This window comes from Falco punctatus (genome assembly GCF_963210335.1).
Source record: "Falco punctatus genome assembly, chromosome: 3".
Classification (NCBI taxonomy): Eukaryota; Metazoa; Chordata; class Aves; order Falconiformes; family Falconidae; genus Falco; species Falco punctatus.
The window spans coordinates 59,321,312-59,346,604 of NC_137582.1; the positions used below are offsets into that span (position 1 = coordinate 59,321,312).

General features: G+C 41.3%; 1 protein-coding gene across 27 annotated transcripts in view; it reads right to left on the bottom strand.

The window, feature by feature from the left end:
* The window catches only part of EPB41L3 (erythrocyte membrane protein band 4.1 like 3), a 144,045-nt gene that overhangs the window by 13,141 nt on the left and 105,611 nt on the right, over positions 1–25,293 (bottom strand). For 14 of the 27 annotated variants that reach the window (XM_080381229.1, XM_080381251.1, XM_080381249.1 and 11 more), the window contains exons 6-17: positions 23,914–23,989; positions 22,254–22,472; positions 21,858–21,945; positions 18,014–18,166; positions 15,895–15,992; positions 14,365–14,540; positions 12,013–12,233; positions 7,769–8,335; positions 3,612–3,665; positions 1,685–1,720; positions 1,452–1,517; positions 779–970 (exon numbers count right to left, since the gene is read on the bottom strand). In XM_080381229.1, coding sequence (XP_080237355.1) covers positions 779–970; positions 1,452–1,517; positions 1,685–1,720; positions 3,612–3,665; positions 7,769–8,335; positions 12,013–12,233; positions 14,365–14,540; positions 15,895–15,992; positions 18,014–18,166; positions 21,858–21,945; positions 22,254–22,472; positions 23,914–23,989 — 1,946 coding nt within the window. The remainder of the gene's footprint in view (positions 1–778; positions 971–1,451; positions 1,518–1,684; positions 1,721–3,611; positions 3,666–7,768; positions 8,336–12,012; positions 12,234–14,364; positions 14,541–15,894; positions 15,993–18,013; positions 18,167–21,857; positions 21,946–22,253; positions 22,473–23,913; positions 23,990–25,293) is intronic. The other 13 variants (XM_080381253.1, XM_080381242.1, XM_080381233.1 and 10 more) reach the window with 10 other exon arrangements.

Genomic DNA, 25,293 nt, shown 5'->3' on the forward strand with positions numbered 1-25,293 from the left:
GACACTTTGCTTTTTTGAAGATCCATGTATTTTATGGCAACATGAGTGTTACGTTGTTAACTCCACATCTCCTAATCTACCCACAAATTAAATAAAAGGCAGTTTTTTAATCTGCAAGTTTCTTGCAAACACTTCAAGACTGCACAGTGAGCAAGATTTTTTCGTGCATGCACACTGCATGAAAATGCACACGCTTAGCAATCTGCACTGTGTCTTCAATGAAACGGTATACAGCAGACTGCAGCAACTATTGGTTCCCTTATAGAACTGGCCAAGCAGGTCTAATTATTTAGACTATGTAATGATGACTGTATCATCATTATTTCTTCCCTGTCTTCAAAGACTGAGAGAGTTCTGCCCTTTGCTCTGTATTTTCTTGTCAAGTTTGGTACTGCACACCCATCCGTTCCGCTATACTGCTGCTCCCAACCAGTCACCATTATTTAAATTTTATCTCCATCACTTTCATGGTTTCTTTCATGCACAGCTGCACATTTTCAAGCTCACCGAACCTGTAACGAAGCCTGCATTTCACACTCTCAGAGAGACCCAAATCTGCCACACAGCTTATAGTGAATTTCATACACTGAATATATGTATATTTAAAACAGGTACCCTGTTCTTCCTTGCATCTTTGCTGCTAGAGCCTGAGTCCTGAAAAAAGGAAGCATCTGCAAGTGGGGAATGGCCCCTGACTATGGCCTCTAATCTACTGCCAGCTATCGTAAGTAAAAACCAGTAGACAGGTACATAATGAAGCCTTTCAGCTCATGCTGACCTCTTCAGGCACTAGTGGTTCAATCATGGGAGCTTCCTCCTGCCTTGCTGCAAGCCGAACGGGAGATGTGGAAAGCCTCTTCTCCCACTCATTAGACACAGCTGTTTCTGTGGAGGTTTCCAAGAAGGTGCGTTTCAGCTCACTTATATTTGTCTGATGTTTCATCAGATCTTCCTGGGTTTTGTCTAGGTCCTGGACATTTTAAAAGAATAGAGCAGTTTGTAATACATCCTAAGCCAACCAAATTTTAGAGCCAAAACACACAACTTGGTTAGTAAGGAGGGAAGTAACATCTCAGGGAGCTGGGGAGCACAGCACTAACACAACACTCTGTGAAAATGTGGCATTTTGAAAGATACAGCACAGCATATCTCATACAAGTGAGTATAAATATACTCTTTTAAAGATTATCCATATTGCTACAATTTACACCTGATAAAGAGGCTTCAAACGAACATACATATGCGCGTGGATGCACACACATATACGCGCACACATATCTATATTTATAGTACAAGTTAGAGGAGTCATCATAATCTGAGGGAAAAAAAATATCTAGTTCATTTATTAGCAGGTGGGAATACACAGTTCATGCATCATAGTGCAGATTCACAGTTTACCACTAAAACTAACACACATGTACGTGCATGCACTGGTATATACCAATACCAACCTCTAACATAAGATTACTATGTTTGACATACACATTTTCACCCTGTATTCGCTTAATCAGACTATTCTGAAAGAAGTGAAAAAGAAAGGGAAAGGTAAGGGACATAGTATCGAAAGGATACAAAATGCTCTTTCTACACATTTCTTCACAGAGAAGTGACAATAACATGCTGAGAGAGGTGATCACCTCCAACATTGATACTTGAGCAACATCTAGGTCGTTTGTTTCTGTACCTGTGCCTTTAGATCTCCATCCTCCTCTTGATCCGACTGCCAGCATGAGAAAGATTGGAAAACAACACCTTACCCACTCGCATGACCAAAGGATTTACAAGAATCGGTGAGAGGAACACACTAGGTTAAAATCACATTTTCTCTATGTTAAGCACTTAAGGAGAAGGAGTAGACACACTGGCTGTCTTTGCATGGCTCTCCTAACTCAGAGCAAGCCTCCTCTTCTCAAATTTGTTATTTGTGAATGAAGAAGTTTTAAACATTTTCCGTTTATAAATACCGGTGCACGCCATGTTCATAGGTTCTCTAGTTAGGGAGCAGCAGTTGGACCTTTTCACCGAGATATGGCTGGTTTAGCACCGAATGGCAACAGCAAATTCTTTGGAAGTCCATAATCCCAGAGTTTAAGCATATGACATCTCCTGGGCCACAGGCAAAGCTTTGCATAAACTCAGCACAGGTGAACAACCTGCAACACTTTCTACAGAATGAAGCACATCTTATTTGCTTAAAATGGTATTTCCCTGACTTCAGTCCCTTTCTGTATTTTTATCATTCTACTTCATATTTAGCCTGTATGTATTTTTTCAAGTCTTATCTGCGATGGCCTTCTGGAATGGCACACACATCGGGTTCACTTCAGCTGACATTTCCAAAAGCGATGCAACAAGCACTGCCCAAGCAGCCCCATTTCTGAGGGCTGAATTTTTGGATGGCAAGTACACCACATGTTTTGAAAATGAGGTGTCCCTAAGGAAAACTGAGGTTCACAAAATCTTCTCCCATCAAATAAAGATGGCAGCTAGGGAGACTGTCATGCATTTTTGAGTAATAAACGGAACATTTTAAATGTTACGGATTTAGGATTATGTTTTACTTTCTGTAGGGCTCAAGGCCTGAAGCTATAGAATGCAAGAGGCATTTCAAAGCATTCTGTACTCCTGACTCCTCTCTGCAGACTTTATATTGTTGCTCCATTTGGATTCTTTTAATGCTTCTGCCAGGATTCTACTGTCAATTTTTCATATAGTCCTGATTAATCAAATGACCCATGGGAAAATCTGCTGTTTACTTTATAACTCAGTTCAAATCTATTCTGTTTACTGCCGAGGCTGAATTGTCCTGACGTGTCAGGCCGAGAATTTTTCCTTGATAATTTTAACAGTCTGAAATATTAATGAGGTCCTAGTGAAAACCTACAGTAGTGTTTGTGGTAAGACTCTGTCTTCTACCAGATGTCAGACCAAATTCAGCTCATGTTTGCAGCTGCAACCATATTAATTATGAAAGCATTATATGCACTTCACTGGAGTCACATAGGGTTGAATCTGCCTGCACAGTCGATGTACCATGTTGTGGATACAAGGCTTCTCAGTGCAAGGAAAAGGTAAATTTTTTTACATTCCTCCTCTGAAGACAATACCTGGACTACCGGTGGCGAGATGTGAAGATGACACGTGAAGTTACGTTCAAGGAAAACAGATATTTATAATGTGGAAATACCCTTATCCAGAAAATTGGAAAACTGCTTTTTACTGTCTTTCCCCGCTCCTCTCTCACACAGGCTGCAGATTGTAAGAGCAAAGAAGCAAATAGAAAAACCCAGGGCACAATCTGGCCAGCATGACCAGCCAGGTGAGCAGCATTGGTGTGGGTGACACTGCCACTGCCCGGCTATCTGCACAGCACAGAAGCCTTGCGGTTTCCAACCTGAACACGGGAAACAGAGGAACCCGCAGGCAGCACTGAAAACTCAGCTCCCCGGGCAAAACTCTCAGGCCCACAGGCACGCACATGCACACGCGCGCAGAGAGGGATCCTGAGCGGCTGTAGGAGACATGCGGTTTAGCCCTCACGCCCGGGGTCGGGAAGAGATGAGGTACAACGCTCTCCCCTGCCATAACTGGGTGCCGGCGACTGTACAAACCTCGGTGGCAGTGGTCTCACCATCAGCTGCAGTATCCGTCTGCTCACTGTCAGTCTATTTGGTTAGACAAGTAACCGGGTCCCAAGAGGAAGGCAGGAATAAAGAATAAACCCAGCTCATCAGTACACACGGCTCACATGGGGAACTGTTAAATTCAACATCCCTGTGAACTGCATTAGCATTGCTTTTCAAACCACGCACAAGTCAAAGAAGCAAAATAAAAATGCTATATTAGTAAACAGAACAGACTCAGAGGAAGACTCGAGGCGTACTGTACACAGTATATGGCTTTACTGGAACAAATTTATAAGCCAAACAAGACATTACTGGGAAAGTGTTATTTGAATAGCAGATTTTTTTTTCTTAAGAAAGCCAGGTGGCTTTAAAAGAACTCAGGGAAAAAAAAAAGCTAATATTTTCTAAACCAGCTTTTCCTCCCGTGTTTTTTTTTAAAGGAAATGATCAGATTTTTTTTTTCTAGCCAATATAGATTAATGTGGTGATTAACATTTTATCTGGAGGGGGAAAAGATAATTAAAAATAAAATAATAAAAAAAAGGCTACTTTAACAGTCACCTGACTTTCAGCCCCTCATTTGTACGGAAGTTGTTCTTGTCTCCATATTTATACACCATGAGGCTGTCTGCATTAACAAGGAGTTCAAATAACCGTACCCCCAGCCCTTCTACTGTCTGTCTGTGGAGTAATGGCAAGGCTCAGATCCCACTCGGTTCCAATAAAGTGCAGCTGATATTGTTAACAATTGTAAAAAGAAAGAAAACTGCCATTAAAAGAATCAAAAATATTTCTCATTCCATTTAAGAATATGGATGAAAGCAGGATAAAAATAAAAGTAACTCCTCCCCCCCCCAAAAAAAAAACCCAAAACAAAACACTTACTAGGTACGAGTGATAAAAATGAAACAAAGCACAGCATTGCACAGTCTAATCTATCCCTGCTTTGCTCGACACCATGAAGAACATTTTAGTGGAGAGCGCAAGTGTTGAGATTTAGTAAACAGAGACTTGAGCATAGATTACTACAGGCTGAGAAGAGAGTTCAAATGACTATTTTTGATATTATGCAAGCTTATGGAAAACTAGTAAGCAAAGGCAGTGCTCCCTACTCCCCCAGATTGGCACATCCAAGTTGTTTTAACATCAGTGAAAGCTCTGGTTTTGATTAGTGATTTTCTGTGGTCCTTCGATAATCTGAAGTAACCCAGGCAGGTAATTTAAAGCTAGGACAATACAACTCATCCTCAAATCACATCAGTATGGAACAAGAAAAAAGCAACCTCCTGGAGGATGGAGTATCAGTCTTAACTTTGAATTTTCTATCTTCTGTCATTTTCTGAAAACTCCAGCGTTGCACAAAACTGCTTTTTTATATTTTTTCATTGCTTTGTTGTCTATTGTTCCTTCCTTTGAATAATTTGTGTTGCTTGTATGACAGGCAGAAGAATAAGCAGGCATTTTGCACTATTCAGTAAGTGCACGACTGCAAGTTGCATGCAACTTTTCAAGAGATAACCACTCACTAGACAGACTTTTATTTTTAAATGAAACTGTAAGGCCAAAATAGTCTATCTAGCTAGTCAGATTGCTTTCACTGAAGTGCTAGAAAATTGTATCTTTATTAGTGAAGGATCTCACATCTTTATAAAATTACAAGCAATTGTAAAGGTATGGCAATACAAAAAAAAAATCTATGCATTGTCATTTCATTATAAAAAAAGAATTAATGAATCTAGGCATTTAAAAGGAATTAAAATATTTGTGTTAAGGCAATGTAACATGTGAGTCTGGCACACAGGGTTCATTTAAGAACTTGAAGCTGGGAACATTAAAGAAAAATCAATAGAAATATTAGCTGCTAAGGTACAAACACAGAAGCTAATGAAATCTAAGGGGAGAGGTTCTGTCTCTGCACGGACTGTCTCCAGCTGCACTGCTGAAGGGAGAACAGAGCTCAACAAGGTATGAGATTGGTTCAGGATGCTGGCTGTAGCCTTCTACATCACTGTGTGCAATCTTTTGTGAACTGGGGAGGGGGAAAGCTTCCTATTTCTTTTACCATAGCAGCAACGAAATCCTAAATAAGGCATAAAATTCACTTTATTGCAACATATGTCTGCTAATAAGCCAATCAACAGCTGTGGAGTTGAAGCCAGCATTACTGAAGTACTTGAAATAACGATCTGGGGTTATCGCAGAGCAGGGAATGGTGAATTAAGGCTGCGCAGGACAGGTCTCCTTGGGAGTGGAGAGTATGAAAGTTGGGGCTCAGCTCCGAGGCGGGCTGCAGTGCAGCTGCTGCTGGGGCTTGTGGGCAGGCGAGGGAGTGAGCAGGAAAGGAAGGCAGCGATCTCCTGCAATGCTGCAGCTGCACCTCCTCTAACTTGCAATCATAATTGCTGTGATTTGTTTTGCCAATGTAATGCAGACATGCCCAAATTTAAAACATATTCACTTTCATGCAAGATTTTGAACAAGAAATACCCCCTGGATTAGGCACAAGTCTGTGTTGTCTGCCAGGAAGCACTGCCAGAGTAATTACCCTCATAAAAGAACGACACTAAAAAGCCTATTTTATAAGTTTTTATGCTCAATACTTCCTAACTTTACTAACAAAAAGAAGTGCTCATTTCCGAAAGCAGAACAGACCAATGTGTTACATAAACACTGCCTCGGTATTGCCTCTGGAGCTGGCACTGTATTAATGCTGTTATTGCTATTAGATTAATCCAAGTGCAGAGCTAATGCAAATTGAGACCTAAATGCTATCTCAAAATGAGGACACAAAATGAAAGAGCAACATTTTGGATGCCTTTTATCAGAAATTGCACAATATTATTTGGTTGTTAGGCACCACAGAGCCAAAAGCATCTAAAGACAATGTTTTTACAAAATAAATTGATGCAATTTTTGACTTTCCATAAAAAGGAAATGAAATCCTGCACCAAGTCTTACAAAACCAACAGCGGCAGATTACACAAATGTTTAGATGAGGAAGCTGGTTTATTGAAGACAACTACTGCAATGGCATCGACAAGTGGCCAAGATGGCTTTTTACAAATGGCCAACTGGTCTGTGATCATCTATTTTTTTTTACATACAAAGCAAACCTATATTTTTGCATTTGAAGATGAAGGGGGAAAAGGAAAAACAAGGAAAAAATACATTCATTTTATTCTGTCAACAAAGAATAACTAGGCACCAGCAAAGACTCAGATGCCAGTTACTCTGTTACTTAAACAAGCAGGTTCCTTTCCTTCTGCTGGATGTAGTATCAATCCACAGATCCCAGAACCACTGTGGACTCCTACAGCAGTTGGTTTATCTGCCTGTGATAACCCAGGTGGCTTGAGGCATTGGTTTTGGTAATGCTGACTGAAAACTGCAAACATCAAGACTGCCCACATGGCATGCTGCCCCAACAGCTGCGGAACAGCTGTCCCAATCTGACCTCTCACTGATATATTGGATTTAAGCATGGGAAAACAATTTAATCTGCAGCAGAGATGGGATCAAGGCTGAAAATCCAGATCCAGGTTTTGCTGGACCAGAAAGCCTTTTTCTAGGCTGGGGCTACAGCCGATAGCCTCTTGCAAAAAGCTGAGTTCACCTGAATTTTGAAGATGCTGAAGTTGGTGAGGGTGCTCATTATTACTGCTAGCTAGTTATACAAATATAATGTAAATACATACGCGTATATATGCATGTCTATTTAATGATGCAGGAAATCGTACTTGATACCCACTATCTAGATAACTATTCTAACCCTAGGATAAAGTGATAGGGGGAAGAAAAAGGTCTTGGTGGGTTCAGATATAGTATCAGTGGCAATTTGTTCAGTGCAAGTCACTTTGCATCAGCTGACACAGTTCAAACAAGCCACTTCCACACAGTGTTGTGCCTAACCCTGGGCCCCAAGCTGCACTCCCAACACGAGAAAAAAAAAAATAAAGAAGAAAAAAATCACAGCCCCCAAACTGAAAAAAAACCCGACCCAAAACCAAAACCACCCCTTCTAACATATCAGCACAGACAGAAATGAGGCTCTGAAAGTAGGACCACTATTGCAGCAATCTAACACTGGTTAGGACTGAAGCACTGAACACGAAAAAGAGTGTGTTCGATGCCGAGGTACACACCTCTTCCTCTGAACTGTCACTCAGGTCATTGGCAAGTGAGGCACTCAAGGAGGCCGCCTTGGGCTCCAGGTAGCAGAGGCACATAGCCAGAGGAAAGGAGAGAGTGAGGGCGTATGGCACTGAGAAAGAGGCAGAGAGCAGAAAGAAAAAAATGAAGAGGAAGCAAGGCACCAGGGAGGGGGAGCGGATGGGAAGGTAGTGCTGCACGCTGGCAGGCAGGAGGTTGGTTTCGGAGAGGTTAGGGAGCGACAGGTAGCCGTCGTCATCCAGGAGGGAAGGAAATGACTCTGGAAGTTGCAAGGAGAAGGAAAACAGCGTTCCCCCTTTGCTGGCTTTTTGCTTATAGCCGAAAGCCACGTCTTGCTCGGTGGAGCAAACTTGCCCCTTTCTGTCAGAGTCTGGCTCCGACTCGCCGTGCTTTGGAGCACTCTCTTTCAGCGCCTCACAACCTAAGGGCTTTGGTCTGGCGCTCTCCTTGCATCTCCTGCGAAGCTTTGCTGAAGATACATGGGGGCCAGGCTGAGAGGACGGTGAGGGGTGGTGGGAGTCAGTGCCAAGCAAAGATGGCTGGTGACGGAGAAAGAGCAGCAAACAAGGCGCAGAAGCAAAAGGACAAAAAGAAAACTGTAATTAGTTAATTTACTTCTGTGATGATAAATAATATATATATATATATAAAATTATAAACAGTATTTTAACACCACAGCTTTCCCCTGAGTTAAATGGTGCATGTTCCCGTGCCGCACACCACAAGTATTAGTGAATCAGGGCTACAGCTTACAAAAGACAACTTCTTGATTCGGCATTTGTCTAGTCATCTGCAGCACATGATTTACATAAAAACCTTCACAGCCGTATGTGAGATTCCAGGTGCTGCCAATTTCCACTTACTGTAAGACTGGATTCACACCATAAGGAGCTTTCAAACATGAGGTACATGGAAAGCAACAAAGAAACGAGGGAACGTATTTCCAATACCAACACTGCTTTGTGACAGCACTCCTCCGGTCATGAGGAGACCCACTGGGGGCCAGATGCTTCCCATCTATGCCTTGGTCGGCCTCAGCAGTAGTAATAAAAACTCCAAGGATCTTAAAACTCTATGTGCCCAAATTCTTCCATGACAATATTTTATTAAAAATATAATACCTAGGTCCTAAACCTAACTACAACACATTCTGGTTTAGGGGGGCATAAATCCACAAGTCAGCTGTTACTGATGGAAAAAACTGCACTGGCTCAACACGCACTCCAGCCTGACCAGCTCCTCAGCAGAGCTGCCATCACCGCCCAGGCTGGCCACTGCCAGGCACCCCCACAGCCCTGCCCTCCCCGCTGCCCGCCACGGGCCAGAGCAGCCAGTGCTGGGGGGCTGGCCCCTGCCCACCCATGCACCCCGCTGCCCCTCTACGCTGCACCCCACCGCTTCAGCAGCAAGTTGAAAGAAGGGAGCTGAGGGTTTTGGCCAGGCAGGTGCCATGCTATCTCGCCGGGGATCCCGCGATGGGCTGACCAGAGCGCGGTCCGTGCCCCGCACAGACACATCTCCTCATAGTCAGAAGGCGACTCTTTACCCACAGTGAAGAGGTAAAAAGGTACCCAGCACCTTTGCTACAAATTTTACCACAGTGCAGAGAACGCTGGCTACCAACAAGCAGGATTTGCTTTGATACACCACTTATAGGGCATTCAATCAGTCTTTAAGGTCATTCAAGGACAAAAAAACGGTAGGAAGAGAGAGGTGATTCAGCAGGAGGGGTGACTGTCACCTAACAAGCTCCCTGTGGGCATCCACGACTGCTCTTTAGAAGGACAACAACCACCATCACCATCAAAATATCCCAGTACAACAGACCTGCCGTGATGCTGATGGATCTGGGATGTTTTGGCCAAAGTCAACTAGGCACACTTAGCTGAAGTGGCACACTGGCTCCATGCCCAACCCCAAAGCGCCTGAGCTGCTCCATACACCATGCATTTCCCTGAGGAGCTACAAAAGGCAATTCAGCCCCACTGCCACTCCCAGCTCTAAACAGCAAAATGTCTTCAAAGCCAGAACAGCATTTGCCTGTACAAGCTGGTGCCAAATCTGAGCCAACAAGCAGGATCCAAATCTTAGACACAGGCTGCAGCAACGCTAGCTACTAAGCCTAATCTTTACCAGGTATATTAATAGTAGGAATGGGATTTAAGCCCAATATTTACACAAAGGAGCTCCTTCCCTTCCTCTTAATATATTGCTTCTCTCTTCTCTAACCAGAACAGTTAAAAAACCAATCTATCAGTTCAGACAACCTGTATTCCAAAATTCAGCAATCAAAACCAAGCCTAACTTTAAACTGCTTACAAATGTCTTCTTTATGGGCTCAATGCAGTAAGCTCAAGTCAAAATGTAATGCTGATGGACTCACAGGACTTTATGTGAGCTAAATACACAGAACTTCTCTTTATACTGTAAAGGCAAAAAAGCCAAAGTAAATTTATTTTTCGCTAATACAGACTATTCACTGACTGACATCTTCTCAGTGTTACTATTTAGAATAACTTCTGGCACTTAAATACATATGGATAAAACAAAGGAAAAATATCTTAGTGGAAAAGTTGAAAACCTATCTATAAAATTAAATAGCCTTAAATAGGAATTTGATTTCAAGTTTGTCCTGTGTTTCTTGAGACCCCATTTTCTGTATGTTGAATGACAAAGCTGTTAGCAAGTCCACTGGACACATGACTGAGATCTCTATATGCTTATAGAACCGAAGCTCCATTAACAGATGGTTTAAACAGAACCCACCTCTTGAGTGGGAGTAAAAATCATTCATTTGTCCAGGTTTAAGTACCATCAAAATATTCTCCTAAAGAGATATTTGATTATTTCTAGCCATACATAAGGAACAGATAATCTTCAAAATGCAGCTGATCTTTCCATTGACCTAAATTAACAAACACTTGGAACAAAATTAGTTTCTATTGGATATTTTCTGCATATCTGATTTTCATCAGTTTCTCCATGCAGAAATTAATAGTTTCAGAACCCCAGTTAATTTTTACAGAGATTATTTTTTTTAATGCTACAATTACAGCGCACACTTTCAAAAGAAAATCTTTTCTCATCTGCATTTTTCAGTAATTCAGTTAGTTTCTGATTTTTGGTACCTTAATTGCGACTATTTTTGAGGACTTGATCCTTTAGCTATGTAGCTCTTTCTGGCCTTATACAATAAGGCTAGAAGTTCAGATTCTAACATTTGTACACATGACAGTTTTGTGGGTGTAAAGGTATACATGAAGTTTTTCCTCATAAATGAAGAGGGTAAATCTTACTTGTTTAGCAAGTACATTCCACAGTACATTTTTGAATGTTATCTTAGATTATTTCATATACTTTTTTCTTCTCAATGTAAAAGAAACACAGGACATTTTACACCCTATCTTTTCTGATTCTACCTTAATTCTCTTCACTGTCAATCTCTGCAATTCAGTATCTTCTCTGTCCCCTTGGTGATTTACCCTGTCTTAGTAACTGAGTAGATATAATGTACAGCCATGTGTCTACATGTATGCAGTGGTGGTGAGATTGGAGATGGTGAGGGATGAATAAAATTTAACAACTGAGCAAAGAATCATCAATAAAAACAGTTTTCTTCAATGCAAAACTTCAAACAAGGGAAGCAAATGCTTTTGTAAGCCAGAAAAAAAAAGTTTATACTAATATATTAATACCCCAAAGTTAATAGAGAAAATTGCTCATTGCAATACATGCAAGGAAACAGAGCATTATGAGAAGTAAATGAGAAGTAAATGAGAAAAATACAATTGTTTAAAGCACAGAGCTACATACAAGAACGCAGTATTTTGTTGCCTTGTCAAAAAAACCCCCAAACATGACGACCATACTAAAGTCAAAATACGACTGAAGACCAAAGGAACAAACCATGTGCTGCCAGGCTACTTTTGGGTATTTCCCGAAGAGCTCTTGCATGCCTTGTAAAAACCACTGTGCTAGCTGTTAAACAGATCTCAAAAAACAGTCCGAGGCAGGAACTAACTTTTACAACTGTATGTGAAATGCAAAAGGACTGTAAAACTATTGATTCAAGACATGTATATACACGTACATACAACCGTGTATATTCCAGTTTCCTTTCACAGAACGAGGTATCTCCTCCCTCCCTCCTGAACAATTCTGCATTTCTCTGAGCACTCTCCAGGCCAGTCAGTTTAATAAACCCTCAAAACTCTACCTTAGTGTCATGGCGCACTGCCGAGACCGGGGTGACTTCCTCTGCTCTTTTCTTTTTGCCCTCTTCATCATCTTTCTCTTCTTCTGCCTTTTTCTCTGGAGTCACAGTGGTTATCAAGTTGGTCTGAGAGATGCCCTTTGTTGTGGCGTACTGGCCAGTACCAACCTCTGCAGCAGACACAGAATCCTTCATGTACATTTCATGGTTTTCATTCACTGATGCTAAAAGCAAATATTTAAAGAGGGAAAGTCTGAAATAGCTTTTGCTGAGAAGCTGCATAAAATTAAAAAGCTGGGTTAGTAAAACATTTCAGATATTGCTGAAAACACAACTACATCGTGTTTCAGGAAACCAGAAGCATGTGCATACATTTAAACAAAATGTGTACTTGAAATAAAGCTTGTAGCTTTTATATGCATAAATATATATTATGCATGTGTATACACACATTACTGTAGCTAATGTGCGCATTACACAGTTGTTAAATGTTAGCAAGCCATTAAAAGTGCTACTGTAGTAAAACATCAGAAAAAAATCAACGTGTTGCCACAGTTATCAGGCAGGAAACATAAGGAGAACCAGCTATGACATCAGCCATGGGGGTGGAAGAGATTTTTTTTAAATCTGTCAGAATCTAACAATGCAGATCAAATGCATGGTAAGTAACGTGCTGCATTACAGGAAATGACAATATTGATATAACACAGGCGTAATGTCTGAGAATCAAGAAATGGGATCTTTGTGTTATCGAGTATTAAAGTCTGCTATTTAAGCGAGCTCATTATCCTAAAAAATTCTGGGAAGTGATGGCATTCAATTCAGTGGACCAAACCAGAATATTTTAAGATGTAAACATTCCATAATTCAGCAAACTTAAATATATATAAATTGTTTTCAAATAAACAGCAAATTTCCAGCTAGGACTTAATCAAAACATTAATATAAACCCAGATCCTGCTCTTGACTATTGCGTAACTGATTTCTAAGTCAACAGGACTATTCAAATTTGTAAAGTTTCTGGCATCTGTAACATGACAGGGCCAGGATCACAGTGTAATCACAATGCAGAATGTTACAGCCACATTTGTGTTACAGTAACAAGATTAGTGAAGAAATCATAAGCATTGATTAAAAAACCTCTTTTCCCCATTTGCAGTTAGGCAAATTAACATCATAAAAACCTCGCAGAGTCTAGCAAATGCTGGGGAAAAGCATTTCGGGTATCTTGTCTCTTGGGAATAAGCTTAGAGGGTGGGTGAAAACAAAGGGAGTGGAGAAAGACATCTTGTTTAGATGTTACAAACAAAATAATGCAGAAGGATATTTTCTGCTTTGAGACACATGCACAGCAATCAGGTCACCAGTTGCTTGGTAACGAGCAAGAAGCACATCAGAATTAGAAGATTCCAAAATAATTAATGACAAGCAGCACCTTTAGGGGGAGAAAAGAAGGCTTGTCACTAGTACTTTTAAATCAAAGCTTCTCCCCCTCCCGACCATCAACTATACTCATTGCAATTCATTTGTGATATTCTGCAGGAGAATTCACCTTTTTTTCTTCTTTCCTAAACTGCTGCAATTCTGGATTTGACTCAGTCTTTTTTTTTTTTTTTTTATGAAAATAAACTACAACTACTTTTTACTCAACAGCTGACAAAGGCACCAGCTGATGAAGTAGCTGAGACTCAATCACATACTGGTTTAACGTAAGGGAGCAGCAGAACCTCCATGAGTGATGGAGAAAGAGAAGAGGAGGAAGGACGTACTATTAACCTGCGTATGTTAACTCTCCATCTCACACCTTCAAAAGCAATGTGTGGAAAAAGGCTGATAGTGCTCGTCCAACCAGGATGTGAGGTAATCAGAAGCAAGTGTTATTGCTCAATCAAGGGAAATAATTAATTTATGAATTGTAACTTACACTTAAATGAAAAACCTACATAGGAAAAAAAGCCAAATTAAACCCGAACAGTTACTCATGCAAATCCCGAAAAAGCGTTGGAAGCCTGTCTTGCTTGGGCAGGCAGGTCCAGGCTGGCAGATCCAGATGTCCCATCCTTCCCCAAAGCAGGGAAGTGTTTTGCAGCTGTGAGGCCAGGAGAGAGGCTTCACAAAGTGTGGGCTCCCAAGGACCAACTCCAGGCAAACACTTTGTAAGAACCGCAGCAGTAGATGTAGTGCGGTATATCCCTGCATCCTCCCCTACCCCTGCCGTGAACGTGCAGGTACAGGTACTCACAGCCTCCACCCAGCTGAAGCTCAAGGAGATGAGATGACAGAGGTTTATACCTAATCTAAAGCAGTGACCACCGTGATGGTAACTTTTGACAAAGCCAACTGAGAGGACCTTACCCCCATCTAAGCTGCGAGACATAGTGTAACGTTTACTAGAAGACCGCTCAAAGTAAGGTGCGGGACGGTCTATGAGGGCGCTGGCTCTTCTCGTCTGTGCCTGCGTCCGGCCGCTGTAGCGAAACTTGGAGCCCAGTGTGAGGAACTTCTTTGGAGGTGCTTCTGGCAGCAGGAGCCTAAAACACACCAAGCAGCGCACCCATTACTCCCCCTCCTCCAAAAACCAGTCCGCTATTTCTGCAGAGGAGGAAATGCAGCTGCTGGGTATCGCTCTCCATCGTAACCTGTGCCTCACAGATCTGCGGCTAAAAGGGAATCAAAGGATGCCTCTCATACAGCATGACAAAACCACTTAGCTAATGCATTTGAAGAGCCGAGTTCTTTCTAATGGGCAAGAATTACTCAGTCCTTTCCTGCTTGAAAATCAGATTTATTATTTTCTAATCATCAAAATTAAACACAAGGCATCCCTTGTATCAGGGACCCTAATTTGGGCTGAAATACACATACCTCTCTCATACTTCAAATTTTACATGGCACTGCTATACTGAGGACAGGGCCAGAACAGATTTCCAGTGAATGCTGTCGGGCAGTATTCATTCGCAGGGACGCAAACATTTTTCACGTTAGAGCCTTTCCATCCTCTGTCTTTTGGCTATGGGACTCTGCCGAAGAAGCCATTCTCCAGCTATGGAGTTTATGCTTTAGACATTGATTCTCCATTATAAATCAGAAAACACCCCAAAAATGCACACTCAATTTCTTTTTAGATATTTTGCTGTTAAGACTGCATTTCATATGAACATGTAGACAGCTTGAATCAATAGCTTTAAGAAAGGATAGAAATTCTTCAGTCCTCCCAAACATCTTGAGAGGGGGTTTTAAGTGTTGGGCACCCTTTCACACCATTGAATGTCTCAATTTTCTGGGTTTCCATTGTTAAATACCTCTTTGCTAACTATCTCAGTATCTACTAATTACAACATTTATTCCACTGTCCCAAACTTTTCTCAGGTCTTCTTTAGATGTCAGAAACATAGCTGCAAAATTCCTCAGTAATACAAAAATTACAGCTATGGACTGGGTATCCTGGGTGACCAAAATATACACCACCGACTACTGTCTGTATTTTCGTATGTAATTAAAAAAATCTCCTTTTTTCAAAAAAACTCTTACATTCCCCAGTAACTTTCCATACAAGTCATTCTCCCTATACAAGCGTACGTGCAGAAGTGCAGCAGAATCCCTCATCTCTCTAAATATAGCAGCTGAAAATACCATGGCACAAATAAAGCAAAACCATTAATTGGTACCATATGGTGATTTTAAACATTCAGTACCTATCTGAAATAGCATGAATAATTTGGGTGAAACATTTCAAATTTTGAAAAAGCAATAACCTTCCCTTGTCTGCTCAGATACCTCGTGGTCAAAAAGACAATTTGATTTGAAGGAGTTTGTCTCTGCTGACAGAATTGGTCTTTTCTGTTGCATTTTATATCACACCTTTATAAAAAGAAAACCACATACCTGAAAAATGTATGGTGCTCAACACAGACTTTCCATAAGCGCTTTGCAGCACGATGATTTGGCAGCTTAAACCCAATAGTGCTTTCAAACTGCTCAAACTAGGTAGGAAAAAAGAAAAACTATGTATTTGATGCTGTGCATCTATTTTTAGACAGTGTAAACAGGTTCATCTTCATTTCCTCCATTTAAATCATCTCATTGCAAGTGTAAATATATACGCTCGTGTATATAACCACATATACACGTATTCTACAGACCACTGCCTGGGAAGGAAGCTGTGAGTGGTAATCAATGGCAAGCTCTGAGGATCGTTTTCTGGGGGAAACCCAGATAATGAGCAAGAGGTTTTTGATGGTGGCAGTGATGATTTATGCCCTTTAGGAACAAAGAGATCTGTTGAGACTTGGGAGACTTCTGAGAAAAAACATCATTTAAGTGTTTTAAACCTGTTGTTTTAACTTTACCAGTTTAAACAACAGTGGGAAGCCTGATAATAGCCTGGAGGGGAGCAATAGTCCCCAGGGACTGATCTGGTCTCACACAGCCTTAGATTAAGGAGATTTACAGTGAAAGGACTACAGTTAGTAAATCACAGTGGTTTTAGTTAATTTATCTCCTGGGGAGGATGAGGAAAAGACAGGTAATTGGAAAGAGTTGGCTGGGGATACTAAGAGACCTTTCTAGGTTGTGCTGCGGATTTATACATTCCAGATGCAAAAGCTGTGCCAGCTACAACCCCCGTAACGTGTTGATGGCTACATGCAGATAGCCGAGTAGGTGCAATAGTGTTGCTGTGATCGGGCAAAGGTAGGCAGAAGGGCACTTGTAAGGAAGCCTGGATCCCTACGGGGAGCTGACAGAGAGAAACAGGGCAGGAAACAGCAGAACAATAAAGATGACATAAGCAACACATGGGATGGTGAATCACATTACCATCAAATGTGATTCAGAAAGAGACTGCATTGATTATTTTGCATAAGGAACTATGACCACCTGGGCAGAAGATGCTACATACCAAGACCAGCAGAGCTCGACAGGGCTTCAGTGGTGGAGAGCTGGAGTGCGGGCATTGGGAACATCAGCGGCTATTCGTTGTTTGGGGTTTTTTTTTTAATTAAACTGAAGACTGGGAAGTTGGTTGCTAAAACTGTGTCTGCTGAGAGGCAGGAGATGTAGGTTTGTAGGACTCTAAAATAAAGGCTCAGGCCCTGCAGCCCAGCAGATTTCCCAGGTCACTTATGAAGTCAGTACTGGAGACACTGGCTCAGGACTCCCAGCTGCCACACTGCACCCAGGGAGAAAAGGCAATCCTCAGCCAGGTCACCACTGTCCTGCTGTACAGCTGCACCCTCTAAAACGGGTACGGGTTTTTCCATCTATCGCAGACTGATTATTGAACCAGCACTTCAAATGGAGACACTCCTTTGCCTGTGATGATCCTGAACTACTCCTGGGATTTTTCCTGAGATTTATCACCTTATTTCTGGGTTAGCACAGGGTCAACCCATGAGGTAGGCATTTGGTATGCAGCCGGCTGAGCCACGAGAGGGCACTCACTGTACGAGATTTCGCATCACCTACTCCAGAGCCAGAACATGAGCTCCTGGGGGAAGTGATGTGCGTAGCTACTGAAAATGCTGCATAGACGGATGCCTGACTCCGTTTTTATCAGTCTCTGATTCTCTGCTCCGACTCCAAAGGTACTAGTCTGATATGCTTATAAAATTTGGTATGGCCTGTCTACTCTTAGTGGGTAAGATGAAGAGAGACTAATTCAATATGCAACATGATGGTGGATAACGAGTGCTCCACGAATAAGCAGTATGTTCTGTAAATTCCCAAGGTATTCTTAATACGAATGAGCTTTTAACATGCAGATGGACGTACTTATTCTTTGTGTTAGTCCATGGATGTAAACAGAGAAACACCAAAGAAGATTTTACCTGTACTTTAAATAAAGTATTTACCTATTCTTTCCTAAGAAAATCAGCACAAATTAAAAAAATATAAATGGAAAGTAATGTTAAAAGGCTTGTAAGACACGCCAAATCAACAAATCAATGAGAACATGGGTTTTTTGAAAAGGTTCATTCACTGAAGAGTGTCAGGATGCCCTTACCTCCCCTGGTCGGATTTTGATGTAGAAGTTGTTCCTCTTGTAGGAAATTTTCAGAACCTTTGGCCAGGCAAATCTATTTATTCTGAGTCTGTCTCTATATATTAAGAGACCACTTGCACAAACTCCTAGCATGATTTCCACTCCTTCAGAATCCTGGAAAAGCAAGCAATACACTTTGTTGAATATTTCTCTCCTTAGACCCTACAGTACTACAGATTCTTGTATACTGTGTTTCTATCCGAGCTACGTCTTTTTAATGCATCAGCTGTAGTGACCTGGTTTCTGAGAGCCACCCTACTCATTGACTGCATTCATGCAAGCAATAGTAAGGTTGGGCAGGGTGAGAGAAACTGAGTGTTGGGAATGTTTCCTTATATTTTAGAAAGACTCCAAAAGGAGAGGGGAAATTTTAGATGTTATTAAAAGAATGATATTAACCATGGAGCAAAATTTTATTACCATAATTACAGAAGTGTTATTAGCATAAATACCAGATTGAAATTAAGTAGGTCAGCATATAAATTTACTTCTGGCATCACTGATCTCTGTGACTAAGCCTTGTGAATCACAGAATAGTTTGGGTTGGAAGGGACCTTAAAGGTCACCTAGTTCCAACCCCCCTGCCATGGGCAGGGACACCTTCCACTAGACCAGGTTGCTCAAAGCCCCATCCGGCCTGGCCTTGAACACTTCCAGGGATGGAGCATCCACAGCTTCTCTGGGCAACCTGGTCCAGTGTCTCATCACCCTCACAGTAATCCTTAGATAGATTTTTGTTCTATAGTTTGCTTGTCTTGGCTTTAGCTGGTTTGCTAGTTTCCTTAACGCTGCTGTGCCTATGCTCAGTATTTTTGCTTGGAAATGAACGGTGGGCAGAAAGCTGGACATTTGGACCAGAAAGATTTTTTTTAAAGTGTGCGACTGTGCCTGCGCTGTAACCCATGTTTGACAGGGAAGCTGTAGGTCAGACGGCTTAGCAAGTCAAAAGATTTGGCCACAATCTTACTAGAATATAACCATAAATATGTATTTTTTAAGTAAGAAGTATATATTTCCCTTTCCTTTAGAAACCTTTGAACAGTCTACAACCAATGTTCACTGTTTGCTATCACCACTAGCCTGTATAATTCTGTTTTTTCATTTAGGTAAGTAGTAACACTGCCAGATGAAAGAAAGATCCACCCTAAAGCACAGAGTTCTTCGTTAATCATTTTAAAATAACTTAAAGTTACAAAAGTCAGACAAGTTAGGCTATGAAGATGTCACCCTATGATAACCATTAAATGAATTCATTGTTTTCCTCTGGATTTCCCGACCAGCCATCTTTTAGGCACACAGTGCAAATCTGATTACATTTTAGGATGAACACGAAGGCACACATGGTCAGTCATGATGAAAAGGCTATGGCACAGCCTGAAGTAACAAAAACGGTTTTAAAATCAGAGACACAACATAGAATTAGTCCCACAGAATCATTCCAGTGTTAGAAAACACACCAATAGAAGATGTATGTTCCAACAATGGTGATCCTGCTCCTTAAAGGTAAGGTTTTTTTCCAAGCAAATTGTTTTCAGTGGACTTCAGTTTCACACTTCCTAAGCAAAGAGTCATGTCTAAATACAGTGAATACACTCTAAAAAAGAGTCTCATTGCCAGTAATCCCACTGCCTGGCAGATGCCTGAAATGCATCTGTGCTCAGATACAGCACATAGCTGCAGGTGCAAGGGGCTCCTTCTTATGATACACTTTCTCAAAAATTTGTGAAAATCCTTCCTTCACCTCTACCTTTGCAGCAGATCTACGTCCATTTGAGGCTTCTGTTAGTTGCTGCTCTCAGAGGCTGCTTTTCAGTGTGATACTACTGGTGTAAAATGAAACCTGAATAAAAGAATTTGGCTTTTTTCAGCAGCGATGTGGTTGCACGGAACAGAAAACTGTTAGCTGTAATGTCCAAGGCATGAGACAGTGAGCTGCATATCCCTGCAGCTCTGCATACGAATGGGGGGCTTTACCAGAGCTGTGACAGCCCAGAAGAAAAATTTGCCTATTTGAACACATTTTTTATTGTAGCCTTGTGTTGGATAATTGAGAACTAGTTTTAACAGTAGCTGGCGAGTCCAGCATCTGTTGAATACCTAAGATACTGGCACAGCCTTAATGAATTGACATTTACATAGAGACATCTGCCACAGCGTGACTTCAAAAAGGCATCCACAGAGACACTTGTCCCCTAGCCTGATACCATCAGATCTCACTGGCAGACCTAATTAAAACTAAACACGCAGACTTCTCATGCAGAGTTTACTCCCACCTTCAGCTCAGTTTCCAAGATTATTGTTGGGTTTCTTAATCCACAGATAGACCCAATTCAGTTACCATTGCAGCTTGTTAAATTAAGAATATCACCTTAGAGTGAGATCAGCTTGTCTATGAACGTCTCTTGCTCCAAGTCTTTCCACGTAAAAACCAGAAGACTAAAACGGGATACTAATATTTTTTCAGAAAACAAATAGAATGGCTATCTTAAACCATCCTATCTTAAATTTCACAGCCCTTCTCCAATACACTGAAAAAAACACCTAGGCTGTAACACTATGCTATGCTAAATTTTAATTAATAAACTAATAAAGCCTGTAATGTATTTAGAACAGGTACTCACTTTGTTGCTGTTTTGTAGATTCCTTCATGTTTGACAAAGGATGTGTAAAAAAGCTACTGAGTGACATTTGCCAATCCGCTTCTACCCCTGTTCCAAATATGCCTCAAGATTTTGTGCCTACCTGCAAGGCATGGGGAAGGCAGCATCGTGCCTCCTGGTAGCGGGCTGCCTTTTGAGCCGTACCCAGATTTTTCATTTTCAAGACTGCCTTGAATTCTGTAACACACATGCACAGCTCCTACAAAATGCCCCAGGGAGGTGGCTGCAGGCCCTTTCAAGATCTGAGCTGAAAATTTATTTTGGTTCTTGAAAGGATCTGCTGCAGCACAAAACCAGGCTCATAATATTTTGACCTTCACAGAAAATGCAGCACCCTCCACAGCTCAGGATTCTTTGTTCAGCATTCATATGCCAAGGATGCCTGCTAACCTCAAAGATGTTAAAATCCATTAGCCTTACTTTGAAGAGTGAAGAAAAAAAATAATTGTTATTTATTTGGAAAAAATAACAGCTAAAAACAAAAACCAGACAACCAATACAAGACTGGTAGATGCCTCTCCCAAGTCACAATAAGAATGACCATGTTTTTTTCATAACTTAACCTACCCACAATTAGGGAAACTACTTCATCATGGGAGAATGCTTCCAGCAGAAACTGCAGCCCTTCCAGTCAATGGCAACCACCACATTTCAGAAGGGAGACGAGCCGCTGTCTCCCCATTATCATTGATCTGATTAGGCTTCCAGAACAGCTAATAACTGTTTGAAAGTTCTCTGCAGTGTTAGTTCTCTGCTTATCTAGTTAAGATACCATAGCTGGCCTTATTAAATCGCAAAACGTAGCTGAATGAAATGACAACTGATCACTCTCTGGACAGCTTCTAATATCCTTCCTCATTACTCTGTCCATTCAATTCCCATCCATCATTCCCAAAGGATTAGGCTGTTTAATCAACATGAAAGGTTGATGTGCAACACGTTTGAATCTATAGGCCAAGTTACGTCGCAGTTACAAGATATATTTATGTTTATCCCATGAGTCACCTTCCCTGATGTTGACACATGATTTATCCCACAAAATGCCTGTATCAAAACAACAGGAAAGAATAAATCAGGGAGTCCATGCAGATTCAAGTACTATGCCACAGGAGAAAGATGACCAGTGGAAGAACTAGAATACATACCTTGGCATGATGGAGATCTACTCCATACATTGATAGCTTTTTGGCATTCTCCAGGAAATGCATCTCAGCCTCTGCAGGTGTCATTCCCCTGAGGAAAAGCAACCAATTCTAACATCAATGTTAAGGAAACAGAATCTGAAATAAACCCAGCAGCTGGAAAACATTTTCAGCCTGTCAGAACTACAGCCTTAGGTAGCCAGGTACCCACCAGCAAAGCTCTGGTGCAGAGCCCGTTACCTTTCATGCTGCAAAGCTTTTTGCTAACTAAAGACATGGAGAGAAGTCTTGTCCAAAAAATGTTATTATTAAGTATACCACAGCAGATTTAACATTTCCTGATGCACCAGGACAGTACCCAGCAGCAGGCTACAGCCCACACTGATGTCCTCCACCTACCTGTGGCTCTTGTGCAGCTCGATCACTTTATCCTCCAGCTCTTTAGTGTGATTCGGCGCAAAGCGGAACTCGCTGATGTAGTCACTGCCGTACTCATCGGGGTCGTAGTCGCCAAGCTCCGACTGCACCGTGTAGGAGCCCAGCAGGGCCAGCGTGACGAACGAGCAGGGCAGCCGACCTGACACGATGTCATCTCTCAGCTGCAAGCAGAGGTAGTACCTGCAACGGAGCACCAAGGCAGCTCAGAAAGTGCTCCATCACCGCTGTCCCCAAAGGAGCCCAAGCACTGGCAAGGGGCCTTGGTTCCTCTACTAATTTGCAGACAACTCTCAAGCCCAAAGTTTTTCATGTGTTAACAAGGACAACAATAATTTTGAAACAAAAAACCCATAAAAAACCAAACACTTGTCTAACTTATGGGTAGCAAAGCCTAATTTTATCTTTAAAAAGCAATGTGGAGAGCTCTTAATAAAATAGGTCATTACTTTGTTTGGTGACCTAGATGGAGAATTACCTATTAAACTTACCAGGTTTCTATCATAAATCACTAAGATATATAGTTACTTGGTAATTCTTTTCTTTAAGTAGAAAAAAAAATAATCAAAACCCCCAAATACTGTTCATTAAATGGTAGCTGAACTCCATGCTGTTCAAAAACCCTAAGTTGTCTGTTCAGCAAACTGTTGAGCTTTCGCAAAATTATATTTAAACAGTAAATTCTGGTAAAACCACCATAACAAGCAGTGCAAGGGGTCACCAGATAAAACACAAAAAACCCGAAGAGCACTGGCTTGGTGGGTTGTGAAGGCACAGAGTTCCCAGGGGAGATCTGAGGGCGACAAGCAGAAAAAAGCAATCCTTTCTTTTGGAAGACCTCTGTTGAAGTGTGAACTCTTGGCATACAGTCTTTCTGCACAGGGGACCTCTGATCTAAGCCAAAGGCTTCATGCTACCTTAAAAGCAACAAGTAGTCTACAAAGCAATGAAGGTAAAAAATACCCACAGGTTGCAAAATGCTGTAACAGGCTAGGGAACGATTTGCTGATGGCACAGAACTTGTCATGACTCAGAAGTTTTCCTGCTTTATACCAATGAGGAAACTTGGAGGAAACCAAGGTGAGGGTTTGGGCTTTTTTTTGGTTATCGTTGCAGTCCGAGTACAAAACCAGAGAGCAGAGATGCAGATTGCAGAGTTAAGTGACTTGGATAGCAGCGAGCAGCCATTCACTACCACCAAACTCCCTGTATTGTGCACATCAATTGCTTACCTTGTCAAATGATATACAAATTTATATGCGTGCCTGTTCTCATTCCACTTCTCTCCTTCCATAGTTATGACTTTACTTACAACAACAGCTTTTTATCACTGGCAAAAATGGGCATGAAGTATCTTTGTGAAAAATAAAATAAACTCTCAGGAACATGTATACTGGAAAAGCTGGGTTTTGGGGTTAAATTATACGAGAGTCTTCTTAGCTCTGAGGATGACACTGTTCACAGTGTCTTTTCTGCCAAAGCATTGCACATTTTCCATAAACTCGTAAGAGAAAGGAAGCCAATGGGAATACAAAGCATTACTTTTGTTGGATAATTAGAGTGTAACTGCTACTACGATCAGCTTTTAAGCCCCTTCTAGAAAGGTATTTAATGCTTTAAACACCTGGTAATATCTTCAGATAGCTGGGCAGGGTCTGGAGGGTAGAATTTCACATTAAATGCAAACTGCCAAGCACCGCCTGGAAAAGAACACAGATTGACAGAAAGTACACTGTAAGCGCAAACGGAGATGCTCATGCTGTTCGATTACCAGCAGACTTAAAAATACCCCAGCCAAGCAGTTCATAAGGACAGGATATAGTATCTTTTTCCCATACATTGTTCTGAAGATACTACTTCTCCCTCTCACAATCACAATATTACATCAGATTTTACAGCTCTTTTCTTATTTATTAAGATTTCCACTGAAGCAAGGACCCTAAGGGAGCAGTGATTTATTACTAACAGCAAAAAAATGCTGTCCAAAAACAATGTTTACTGAAATTAACCATCTGAAAAGACAGCCTATACAAGCTTTAAAAACCAATAGCCCAGAGGTGCTGGAAACACCGCAAGCCAGAGCACAAATGGGATCTGGAGTGGGGTGATGTGCCGAGGTCTGGCCGCCCAAACCAGCTCATAGTCCTCTCAGTGTGCTGCCTCAGCACATAGCTCCTGTCTCCAGCAGACATAAATTATTGTGCAGACAAAACTGCAAGGACAAACACAGAGAGCATGACTGAAAAACAGTACGCAACACTGGGGAATTCTTACTTCGTTATCTCAGTAAGTTCAGGTGACCCAAGGGATGGATACTGGTTTGCATCACCATGGTTTGTGAATATTTTTTTTTTTTTTTTAGCGTTAGCTTTAAATGTTGTAAAGAAAGAATATCAAGACTAAAAAAGAGAAAGAGTTGAACGTAGCATGTAAATATAAAAGCTATTCTGAAAAAAGGACAGGTTATACAAGTGCATGTCTCGAATGCAACTAAAAAGCGGTAACAAAACCCCAAACCACAGTGTTCTTACAAGCAACACAGTGGTTTTTCAGTAACATGACTTTTCACCAAGGCCTCTGTTGTGGGATATGCTCTTACACGTACTTCTGCCACATACATTAAATTATATATGTAGTCATGAAAACAAAGCCAAAGTAATAACACTTCTGTTTCCCAAAACACATCAAAGTCTAAGTGCAACTCTAACTAGAAATAAATAGATGTCTTTTGAAAAGTCCATATTAGCCATGTAATGAGGAAGTGCTTGTGAACATTGTGAAAAACAGGACTCTCTCTTACAAATCTGACAGGGTAGGGCCTTCCCATGGTCTTCAGTGCAGGGGTACCTTGTGCCTGAGCACCTCCTAAAATGTATGGGGTTTGAAGGTGTATCTGGTGAGTTCTTGAGTAACATAGCTTATATGCTGGACAGGTCTGCTTACCTGGAAATACTGTATGGTTGTCCTAATTGGGTGTTTGGGAGTATTTATTTAAGGATGACAA